This window comes from Salvia miltiorrhiza, chromosome 3 (genome assembly GCF_028751815.1).
Source record: "Salvia miltiorrhiza cultivar Shanhuang (shh) chromosome 3, IMPLAD_Smil_shh, whole genome shotgun sequence".
Taxonomy (NCBI): Eukaryota; Viridiplantae; Streptophyta; class Magnoliopsida; order Lamiales; family Lamiaceae; genus Salvia; species Salvia miltiorrhiza.
Window position 1 is genome coordinate 29,330,763 of NC_080389.1, and position 12,800 is coordinate 29,343,562.

A 12,800-nucleotide genomic window follows, 5' to 3' on the forward strand; every position below is an offset into this window, starting at 1 on the left:
ATAATCAGTAAATTTAATTATAATACAATACTCATCAAATTTAATACTTATACTCCTACTCATTAAGTTGATAAATTATCAAATACTAATATTTAAATTAACAGAATTTTTTTGTTATTAAGAAACTTACTTTTCAGGAGTAAGTGGCGTGATTTACATCAATTAAGTACATTTTCTTTACTGAAAATGAAAAACGAGCCTACTAGAGTGAGACGTCTCAAAAAGGAAAACGAACCTATTAGAGTGGGACGGAGAGAGTAATATATTTATATAAATTAAAATTTTAAAAATAAATAAATATATCGTGGCTCGTGCATCGCACGGGAGGATGTACTAGTTAGGTATAGAAGATAGAGATTCTGAATATTTTTGGTAGATAGTTTTCAATATTTGGGTAATTTTATATAATCCCACTAATAATAATATGTGAAATGGATCTTCTGCTAAAACAAGACAAAAAAAGCACCTCGATTGCGTACCTTCCAATGGCCTCTTATCTTTAGACGAGGTCAAATGGAGTTAAGCTTTGATTGGATAAAACAAAGTTTTTCCAGTTACCGATATTCTACTAACTTTTTTTTGAAAAGACAATATTCTACTAACTTAACCTGTAGAATTGAGAAGAAATCAGATATCATACTATTGCTTTGGCAAAAAAAAAAAAAAGAAGATATCATACTATTGCTAACTCAACTCGAACCATACAATAATACACTAACAACGTTACAGCACTGGTCATGGTTGCCAAAGAATTACAGTGAGAATAACTTCTATAAATTTGTGTTAACCTTGCAGTATCCAATTCATGAATCAAATACTCTAATAATTTGTAGAACCTAAGTTCACTCTACAGGAACCTCTGCACACATCGAATCCTGTTAGCAGTTACAGCTTACCTCTGCTTTTAGGAACACTTGCTCGTAGTTCATCTACCCTTTAAAGCTGCAAACCTGGCAGCTAGATCATCATAATCGGGTAACTTGGGATGCACGTGCTTCGCCTGATTATCGGGCTGGAATGTGTTGGAACGAGCAAAAACCTTCTTCGCTTCCGGTGAAGGGGAAGCAGCTTGCTCATGAGGAAGAGAAACAGACCTAGCAGGAGTTGGAAATGCTTCAAACTTACTGTCATGCATCTTCATGCTTTGATCAGAAGATGATTCACCCCCACGAATTACTTGATGCGAAGGCTGGCCCGATAATTTCTTCTTCAACTTTCCTGCGTCATAACTTGTTGGTTTCTTGCTGTAATGCATCAACAGTTTATCTATCATCGTCTCCTCATCGTCTTTTATGTGGTGCTCATCATCAAACAATATCTGCAAGCCTTTCCTAGAGTGGTCCTTTCTCCTACTACTTGAGCTCCTATTTACTGCCTTAACATCTTCAAGAGTTTCAATGGCATTGTTGCTGGATGATGATTTATGGTGTTTCCTGCGGATTGATCGAGGTTTTGGTAAGGGAATTCTCTCGTCCTGATAATCACGCTCCTTTTCATGCCCATAACTCTTTACACTGGCAGGAGCCACAAAATTTTCTTCCCAGACTTGACGATCTGATACAGTTTGGGACCTGCCTGAGCAGTTGTCAACAGAATTTCTGTTCCAAGATCCAGGATCAATTAACTGTTCATCCAGATTAGACGCGGAATCTTTAGAACCACCACTTAGTTTCTGTTTATCTTCTTTCAGCTTTACATAAGGAGGGCGAGTGGCACTCTGATTTGATTTGATATATGGTGGAGGAAAGGCATAACTTGAGCAGGATTTTAACCTATCAGATCCTTCATCCACTCCTTTCCTCATTGAGCCCAGTGCACAATCGTTGTTGGAATACTTAGAAGATGAAATGGCATTTTCAGTTTTGCCAAGCTGTTCGACACGACTAGGAGCAAAATTCGTCTTCTCACGGAATAATGTTTCTACGCTTTCTCCTTTCCTTGGATTAGGTATACTGTTACTATTTCTTGAGCAAGTATCCGGAGCATTATTATCCAGTATCTTCCAATGAGATGAATTGTTTGATCTTTCTTCCTTATAGTCTGCAACACATTTCTCTGTAGGATATGAAGGTTTATTTTCAGTTAACCTGTGCCTTCCACCATTCAGATTATCATCATCACCTTGCAAACTATTACCTCCATTCTTCAAAACTGACTTTTCTTTATGCTTAATTATGTCCTTCGTTCTAGAAATTTGATGATCATCTTCATCTCTTCTCCAGACAGTGCCTTGTCCACAGCTTTTTAATCTGCTTTTCTCCTCCAGAAACCCAGGCCTTTGTTTCACTACATCGACTTTTTGCTCAGTCACCTTGAAAAATGTAAATTCAGAAGTAGTCATCAGACATGATCCATAATTCACATTGAATGTTTCTTTCTCGTGAACTATAAATTGTTACAAACTATTCCACATATGCTTCGTAAATGTCATCACAAATTAGTCAGCTTATCAATTTAACGGATTTTCATGTCTCCATTCAATTTTTCATCATGTTTAAGCAAGCTCACAAGAAAATAAGTAAGGGTCAAAATGAAATTTAGAAATGTAAGGATTTATGCCTATGTTTCAAAAATCAAAATGAGAAGCACTCCCTCTCAACTTTAACAAAGCAAAGCAGAAACACATAAATTTGGAAACAGAAAAATTGATAGGTAGAGGTCATAATCACTCAAAAACTTATCAGACAAGATAATGATGAAATTTTGGTAATTCATGTCTCACCCTATCTATATCTGTACAATAGACACTTACCAAACTTAAGAACTAGAGCAAGAGAGAGAAAGGGGGAACTCATAAATACAATGACAAAAATATAGCAAATGTGTATTAGCATTATCTAAGATGATTTTCACATGTAGACTTCTTCATAGTAGTGAACTCATAAAATTTCCCAGAAATAAAAGCAGAGCTCATGGATAAAAAGTAATACACATAATGCAGGAAAAATCAAATTCCGTTATTGCGAGCCAGAACCCCTAGAGAACAACTTAAAAGTAGTTCAGAGGATTGTTTCAAGTTCAAATAATGCTTACACTCTCTAACTAGTGGATATAGTCATGTAACAGGAAAATCAACAAATATTCAGTAGGAAATAAACTATCAGAACTCTCGTTCGACATAAATGATAAGTTTAGGTTTCTAGACAAGCTTAAGTGAAAAGAAGAAACTTTTTAATCTAATATGGGAGGATACATATCCACCCAATGTAATACTGATCTGGTTCTTGTTGCTAAAACTTCCTCTTCTTATAATACAAGGGCATTTCGAATATTTAAAAGTTCAGAAAGACCAAGAAAGATTGACAGATAATCTAAAAGTCTAACTTGGATGGAATACAACAGACATAAAATAGCAGTACAGGTTCCATTAATGTAACTGTCTTTGAGGTTATATCATCACGAGATAACTAAACCACTAGCTTTATTTTGTCAAAAATAACAAACTGATAGAAAAATCAATAACATCCAACATATTTTACTGATGCAGACATAATCCAAATAACAAGATGTTTGAACATAACAAAACAAATTCCAAAAAATAACCCTAATGACAAGACTTTTATTAGTGGAGGTATCCTCATATTTTACTGTACAGGTTTGTAGACATGCCACCGATAAAACTTCAGAGTTGAGATTGGATTAAGATATGCATATTACGACAAGGAAAAAGAATTATGATTTTATGAAACAATAGATTAATCTTTTGTATCAAATTCTGGTAAATTTCAATTTGTCTTGGAACGTGGAAGAAGTTAAAGAGGTTATGATTTGGATTTATTTTCTATCTTTTTCATGTTTTTCCTCTTCTGAGAGAACATTATTAATGTTAAAAGTTTTACCTGTGAAACTACTGAAGGAGCAGCCATTCTCCGTTCAAACCCCTTGGAATCCCACTTTATTGAGAACTCTGAAGCTATATCTTGCAACACCTGTAGTCTCTTTTCTTTTGGAGGAGGCCTCGAAGACATTTTTTCAACAAACTAGCAACAAGGAATCAAAGTTGGAGGCTTAATAGCTGCTATGATGCCTACAACATTTTCTACAGAATAAGGGCATTACCTTCTGGTTAACAAAGGCTTCTAAACTACTTCCATATTTCTGTTGAAATATATCTCTAAGATCTCGCAGTTCAGGCAAATCAGAGAACCTTGCAGCAGCATACATCAGGGATGCAACAGCCTCTCTACAATCTTCAGGGCATTCCCTGTAAGGAAGTGCAATTTGATGCAACATAGGTTAATATCATGGCCAGTGATGCAGCCTGAAGCTACAGAAGAAGTAAGCCGCATTGCAACCGTCATCACTGATTCTTGATATTGTTAGTGATAACCAAACCAAGTAAACATATTTTTATTGTTACATAGCATAATCTAATATAAACGATAAAAAAGTTAGCTTAGTTGAGTACTTGCTATGTACAACTATCAACACAAGTGAACATAAACATCATGGATTGAACAAGCATCATCAGGTTAAACCTTTTCCATCAAATAACAGTCAACAGGCAATTGTTTTATGTGCGCTTGATTTTCCAATCAATAGAGTTTCCGCAAATTATAAATAGATTGCATCATGTTGTAGATGACCTAAATATGTTCTTAGTTATCCACCTTGAAGTAGCCATATCAATGAATTTCCCACTTTTGGTCTCTGTTATTTTTGGTGTTGTTAGTGACAAGTGGAAATGATTAAGCTACGGTAGCATGGAGAGAGAAAAACTGCATGTTCAGTAGACAGTAGGCTTATAAGTTAAGAGTATAATCTTATGATTTAATTAGGTTGCAAATCTAGTCCTAAATGTTATTCAAAGAACTACAAAAGTTCCTCAATTTTTTCAAATTATACTAATCATATCATTACCATAAAACAAAATGATAGGTATGCATGCTTTGATTATTTTAACATGGATAATGAGAAATGATTGGTCCAGAAAGCATAAGAGCCACCGCAGTAGGCAATAAACAGAACCAAAAGATTTAACTGTAGGATATACATGTAAACACATGCAACACTTGTTAGAGATGAATAAGTTTCTACATACATACCCTTGTTTCTGCATTCTTGAAAGTTGCTTTAGTATATACTCACAAGATTGGTCAACAAAGTCGTAGCATGACAACAGATTCATTCCAGCAAGAAACTCTTCAGTCTGTTTGACATGTTAAAATAAAGAGAACCAGGATAAGATTAATTTAAAGTATGAACCCTAAGCAACATGTACAATGAATCCATAGGCACTATGTAGCAAAACAAACTATTACAACATGAAATCAGAATCTAATTATGCCCATGGTTCACATAGTCAATCAGTTGCCACGTAATTAAATTACACTACTTCGGAAAGCACAAAACCAAAGAAAAAATTAAATCTACTTATTCTGATAGCATTTCTTCTCTTTGGTTGTCAACTGTCTAACTGGTTGTTTCTTGCTACTTGACACTTCCATTTGAGGACACCAAACAGAACTATGTGTTTGTGTTGCTACTGTAATGCTTTCTGGATTTTAAAAACATTTTTAATGCTCATCTTCTTGGTAGTCGTCTTCTCTCACCACTTCTATTGGACAGCATATTGTACAACTTAAAGTGTCATCACTTACCAGCAGACCCAATTTTAGATCAATTAGCCTATTACCATCAAACTAGAAGCTCCTCAGAGAATTACCCTTTTGACTTGAAATGCTTTTCAGCTTTCACCACGACCATTGCTGGGGTGGTCGAAGCAGAAAATGAACAGTATTACTTTGCAATTGCATCTCCGAACGATGCAGTCATAAAAGACAAAAAGAGGAAAAAATTAAATAATTATTAGTACAAAATAAACACTCAAACGCACGCGCACGCGCACACAATTTCTAGCTCACAGTGACATCTACCGAACTAATTAGAATTATTGAGGTATACATATCAAGAGGAAAAATGTGTATAAAATAAGTAAATAAATAAATAAATCTATCAATAATAACACACATACAAACAGGCAAAATCTAGTTCACAGCAACATCAAATTTGAGATTACTGAAACTGATCAAAGTATACATATCCAGATGAAAAATACGAAATGTTGTACCCTCCCATAGGCGTTGATATCAAGGCCATTGGATAGCAGCTTGGCCAGATCTTCATTCAGGAATCTCTGCTTCGCCTCCGCTCTCCGCCGGACCACCGCGATCCTCGCTCCAGTTGCTTTAATCAAAGATTTGCTGCATACAGCCACATTAATAAAGCTGCAACAACACTCAATTAAGAAGAAGAAGAAGAAGAAGACAAAAAAGAATGGAGAAATCGTACCATTTGACGCTGAACCCACGGCCCAAAATTCCGTCGAGCATTTTGAATCTGTAGTATGTTTCCGTTGAAAGCAATATTCTTTGATTTCAAAAGTTTAAGTGGAGAGAGCCTTGAGTGAAGTCTAGCTTCTTTATTTGTTTTAGTTAATTAGGCCGAAGAAAGCTAATAAAGGATCGCGAAATATGGGTCCGCCATTACCAATTTTTCACTATTTAAACCGAGCTAGTACAAAGAGAAGTGGGATGCGATGGATTTGTACGCTAGTGATGTGTGTGTGTGGAGTGTGTGGCGCATTATAGCTTCGGCCAAGACAACTTTTTTTCAAAAAATTTAAATCTAATTTTCCAATACAAAGAGGTCACACGAGTTCAAACTTATCCATTATCTTTTCTCTATTTTGCACTGTTAGTACGTAACCCGTTCAAATTCCATGGGAATTATTTGGTATCATAATTTATAAAAAGAAAGAGTTGATCTTGGATATAAATCATATAATTCAATTGTATTCAGACCTTCATCCTAATTCGAACTCGCATTTTGATCTGAACCGTATAAATAATAATATTCGATTATACAAATGACACTGTCTATAATTGACATTATTCGATTATACAATCACTATGTATAACACAATTCGATATATAAATGACACTAATCGTGTAAATGACACTATTCGGTTATATAAATGACACTGTCTATAATTGACACTATTCGATTATACAAATGACACTCTAACATTTTAAAATGTCATAGTATCATTTGTATAACCGAATAATGCCATTTACACAGTGTCATTTATGCGCAGTGTCATTTGTGTAACTGAATAATGTCAATTATAGACAGTGTCATTTGTATAACTGAATAGTGTCAATTATAGGCAGTGTCATTTGTATAACCGAATAGTGTCATATACACAGTTTGGGTCAGGATGTGGTTCGGGTCAAGGTGCAACCCCGTTCTACCCAAGTTTTTCTGAAAAAAAATATAGAAAATTATTTTATAATATATTTATAAATTATAAATATTTTTTAATAAAATAAGTATTAATATGACATATCAAACTTTATAATAAAAAAGGTTTACGTAATATGTCAAACTTAAATGAAAAAATATATATAAAGAGGACCACCCTAATATTACTTAGCAAAACAAATATTTGAAAAATATGAAATGAACTTCGAAATTATCGAAATAATTACTTGACATTGTTTATATTATTCTTGGTCTGCTACTGATGCGTCTTCGACTTTTGGGCCGTTTAAACCTACTTATTCTCTTATTTGTGTCTGCATAGGTTGTATTGAGGAGAAAACAGGTATTTAGAAGGTAGGAAGGCCTAGTCCAAGACATATGCGCAGAAGATGGTAGGAATGGACATTACTGAAGATAAATCAGCCCTGCTGCATAATACCAACTCATCAGGAAGAGAGCTCGGCGATGTACCACTTAGAACATCTTTGAGCAGCAATGATCTCCGCAGTATACCACCTGGTGTGAGTCCAACCGAGAGAAGCAGCCAGTACGACCATTTTCATCAGCAGCTAGAAGCCGAAGCCCGATAAGAAGACCCGTATGGAGAAGATTCCCTGCGAGATTACTACAGAGATTTGGAAAGTGAATGATCCAGAAGGTGGTAGAAGTTGATCTCATCGGCAGTTGGAAATCCATATTCAATTAGATTAATCAAGGATCGTGCTAAACATGGAAAGAGATCAATCAGTAGATATGATCACCGGTGATATTATTTAAAGGCTAGCATGTGTGGCTGGCGGAGAACTTTTGCACCCGCCCACCTTATTTTGTTATCATCACAAACCAAGAAATAAACAACTTATAGTATTTTTACATTCGAGCATGAAACAATCTATTTACTTTGCGCATTTTCAAATCTGTTGTGAAGAACAAATCCAAGGCGTTACCTTAGGTAATTTATCTATTAAGCATTCAGTATTTCATTTTTGCTTATGAGTCATTTCTATTTTGCATTTACATTTTCCATTCTGTGTGAGTAATTCCCTTGGTGAAATTTGAGAGGAGGAATGATTAATTATTGATATGTGAGTCATTCGAGAGGCTATTGTGCATTCAGTTGAGTCCAGTGGTTCTTGAAGGATCTGTGCAGACATCGTAGACAATTCGGACCTAGCGGGTGATCGGTGCTTGGTAAGGCCTGTACCACGCCAGGCAAAGGTCAGAGCATACCGGGCAGTCATGTCCAGTATACCTATGACCAAGTAGCTGAGCAGCATCAACAAAAGGTGTAGATCCGGAAGGCGAAGAACGGGCTTTAGGATACAACGTCCCTCTTCGATCTTGGGTTTCTCTAACAACTACCCATCAACTGTGACGAGACATAAAGCCATGATTATTGATCAAGGAAAACGCATTACGTATCGTAGGTGTATCAATGATCGGTTAGGTGTAGTTTCGAAAATGAATAGCCCGGAAGGTATGTCTACTGACTAGATACGGAGCCGAGGACCTTGGGAGAGAAGGTTGGTTAGGGGCAAACTTTGAGAGATCGGGTATGTCTACTATCTAAGGAGGAGTGAAGCACAGCCTTGTGACTGGGGTGCGTGACCTTCGGACTAAGTGACTACAAGGGACTCAACCATCCCAAGTGTGGAATGTAACCTCTTGAAACACCTCAATGTCTTTGGGCCATGCCTTACAATAATAAACGAACAAATACATATTCTCGAATTGGAGAAACGGGAGAACAACCCGTTCGCCGCCAGCGTTGAGTTGTTCTCTACTAAGCACCGGGAAGGGAAGGGCTGATTAGAGTAAAGGATGTTGAGCCGATCAAAAATGTCTAAGTTCTGGTCAGAAGGAGGGGGTAGAGAGGGGAGTGGCTGGGTATGCCTCTCCGAGTGCCAGATCACATTAGCAACCTCGACAAAGGCGCGCCAGGTTCCTTTTTCAGTAGAGACTATACAGTATTTATTTACAAAATTCTTGTCTGTCGAGGGCAGTTTACTCATAAAGGTGGTTTTATATTTCTTATTGGTGGAAAAACTATAATGGGTGTTAGTTTTCTTAAGGACTTGGGTTTGACAAAACAGTTCTGATGAATCTCGGCAATCGTGGTACCTCACTAATATATGGAAGAAGAAGGCCCGCCGCAGAGCTGAAGGGGCAAGTTGGTAAAAGGGGATACGGAAATGATTACAGATGGTTACCAAAAAGGGGGGTGGAGGTAGGCGCAGCCCTGCTGCCACTTGTTGCTCCCAAAGAGCAATGTTGTTCTCTCGAAGGTTGGAAGGGCCTTCGAGGGATTTATTATCCAGGAGGCGGAAGGTTAAGCCAGGGATAGGTCCCCGTAGAGCTTTTTCTAACCGTTTCATCTCCTTGACGGTCATGATTGATGAAGGAACAGAGTAGGAAGACATTGCTACGCTTTTCTCTATGATCCCCTACCTAGAACCTTTCCAAAACCAAGAAGGGACTGCTAGAATCGACAATCACACAACCTGAGAAAAGGATAAGGGAAATAGTACCTACGATCTGTCGAGGGAACGCGGCGAAAGCAAACAGAGACCGGCAACTGTCAAGGAGGCATCGAGCAAATGGCGGGAGCATGCAATGAATAGGAGCGGCGAAGATGGAAAAATGGCTGAATGAAGACGAAGGATGAATATATATACTTAAGGGCGGCACGGAGAACGAGGGTTTCACTGGTCCAGTCAAAGAACGACACGTGGCATTTTCAAATGGGAGTTGTAACTGAAGAGGCACTTTTTTCTAATAAGAGAGTGGTGATTAGACGATTGGGGTCATCCAACTAACAAGCATTTAATGCTCTGCAGAGGGGAAGGGGCAGCGCTGACAAAAGGAAAATGATGATAAGGGCTGATTGAGCGTAAGCAGCAAGAACGCTCAATTAGATTGGGAGGGAGTAGTTGATAAGGAGGAAAATATGTGTAAGGGAAACCTGACAACGTCGGGTTAGTCAGCGCTGGAACACGAGGCATAAGAAAGAACTCATATAATGTTGGCGGGAAAGAACATGAAGGATAAAAGCACCAAGGTCATTCGGGGAAGATTTAGGCACTACGCGTGCCAGGGCTGAAGAAAATAAAGAATAAGCAACGCTGGGGACTAAGCAGAGATTATAAGGCTAAGGTTCAACCACCCAAGCTTTAGTTATTTGTCTTAATAAAATGCAAACATTATAAAGTATCGATTAATGATAAATATTATAAATATGAAAATACATGAGATTTTAATTTATTTATATTCTCCATTTAGTGAAGTTTCCTAAAATAGCAATTAGTGAATCGAAATAATAAGGCTAGGGTTCAACCACTGTAACACCCCAAATATTTAGGTTTATTATATAACTTTAATTATTAGTAGCTTATTATTTTTTTAGATAACTACATGATACGTATATAGATATGCACCATTAATTTTAACTAGATTATTATTATTATTATTATTATTATTATTATTATTATTATTATTATTATTATTATTATTATTATTATTATTATTATTATTATTATTATTATTATTATCATCGATTCCTATTAGAACTATAACTCTTTTATCATCTTTATTCTTAATCTTATTAAAAATAGAAGATATTAGTGACAATTATGCATAATTAGTTTGTATGTAGCTAGTTTAAAGTATGAGTAGAAATATTAATTTAACTAACAAATAACAAATTTATTTATTTATTATGCGAGAATGAGTTTTGACTTAATCTATTTAATTTTACTTTTGAATTAGCTAATCTATTCTTTTATATATGCGCAGGAGTGGTTTTCATTATTGAAAAGGTTTACAACTTTTTATTTAAGTTTCCTATGCCCACTAAAACTCTTATTGATCATTCTTATTATTATTATTTTTTTAATCATCCCATTAAGAGACAAACTTGGATATAATTCAAACTTATCGATAGTCTTTTTTTCAAACTTATATATATGTAGGAGTCATGGAACGGAATCAGGGAGGCAGCCACCAAATTCATATGTATTTTTTTTTTCTTTCGTCTCTTTTTTTTTACCAAGCGCTAGTCTACGAAGTTTTAGTTTTTATTTACGGGATAACTGAATTTAGGATTCGTTAAGATATTGCAAAGCATAATTAAGGTGAGGGATTATATGCTTGTGGTTATATTCATGTATGTTTTTATATGCTCTTAGTTCATATTTGATTATACTTGCTCAGCCATGTAGAAATACATGTTCAGAATATCAGCCATGTTGAAATACATGTTCAGCCATGTAGAAATACATGTTCAGAATATCAGCCATGTTGAAATACATGTTCAGCCATGTAGAAATACATGTTCAGAAATTTAGCCATGTTGAAATACATGTTCAGGGGCTCTCAGTTCGCCCATCAGATTATCAATGTGTATGACAATGTGAATTATTTGCATGTTCAAGCGTATGTGAATATATGTATGGTTTCTCACTGAGTATATTTTCAATATGCTCACCCCTTATCTTTTCAGTTTTGCAGTTTTGGAGTCGAGGTGGCCATGGAAGTCGAGAATGACTAGAGAATAAGAAGTCATTTAAAAATTCAAGTTGAACTTGTTACTTTTCAATTTATCGTTTTTATATTTCATGTTACTATATTAGTTTTTGGGCAAGTTGATTCTTAAATTATTTTAAACGTTGATAGTCACGAAATTTTATTTTACATATTAGTTCTTCAAATTTTAAATTGCAAAGTTTATGAAAATTGGGGTGTTACAACCACCCAAGCTTGTCTAGAATGTATATACTTGTACTTGTCTCAAACTCAATTTAAAAGTGATTTTACTACTTTTTTCTCGTCTCCAACATGTATAATATACTAGTCAATTACCTGAACATGTTTGAATTTATTAATATAAGTTGTTGCACTAATTGATTATACGTTGTAATAACAACTCGATATTACAAAGTAAATATTAATAAGAAATAGACTAAATAACACGTAGGCATGTAGATTAATGTTATGACCCATTTCAAGATTTATATACTCGTATATATCTCAAATTCGATTTAAAAAATTATTTTACTATATGTTATCTTCTCAAACTTGTATGATAATACCCACTAATTATCCAAATTCATTTAAAATATATCTAGGTATAGGTCCAGAGTGAGTATATTCTAGTGTATGGGAGATACACCAATTAACAACTTTTTGTACTTGAAGTTTGAGATAGAACTTATACGTCAGTACATATGCTGCCTTCTCAAGTGACACAAGATCATCACACTAGCTATGAGCTTACTAAATCCAAATAATGTCCTTGTCTGAAAAGTGTTAAAATAAGATCAGAGCGAGAATTAGTTAGCAATCCTACTGATAGTTGAAAAGCTTATCAGTTGACCTCGTCGTCTTTTATGTGGTGCTCATCATCAAACAATATCTGCAAGCATTTCCTAGAGTGGTCCTTTCTCCTACTAATTGAGCTCCTATTTACTGCCTTAACATCTTCAAGAGTATCAATGACATTGTTGTTGGATGATGATTTATGGTGTTTCATGTGGATTGAT

At 35.5% G+C, this 12,800-nt stretch overlaps 1 protein-coding gene across 2 annotated transcripts; it reads right to left on the reverse strand.

Moving 5' to 3' along the window:
* Positions 1 to 662: 662 nt before the first annotated feature.
* LOC131014013 (uncharacterized) lies at positions 663 to 6,640 on the reverse strand. Of its 2 annotated transcripts, XM_057941950.1 has the most exons (6): positions 6,292 to 6,640; positions 6,071 to 6,203; positions 5,046 to 5,149; positions 4,060 to 4,204; positions 3,840 to 3,980; positions 663 to 2,311 (listed from the first exon to the last, which is right to left on the reverse strand). In XM_057941950.1, exons 1-6 carry the CDS (start codon positions 6,330 to 6,332, stop codon positions 926 to 928), a joined length of 1,950 nt encoding a protein of 649 aa, XP_057797933.1. In that variant the 5' UTR covers positions 6,333 to 6,640; the 3' UTR covers positions 663 to 925. The 2 variants fall into 2 exon arrangements, with proteins under 2 accessions (XP_057797933.1, XP_057797934.1); XM_057941951.1 differs by lacking the exons at positions 6,071 to 6,203; positions 6,292 to 6,640 and adding an exon at positions 5,666 to 6,037.
* Positions 6,641 to 12,800: the final 6,160 nt, after the last annotated feature.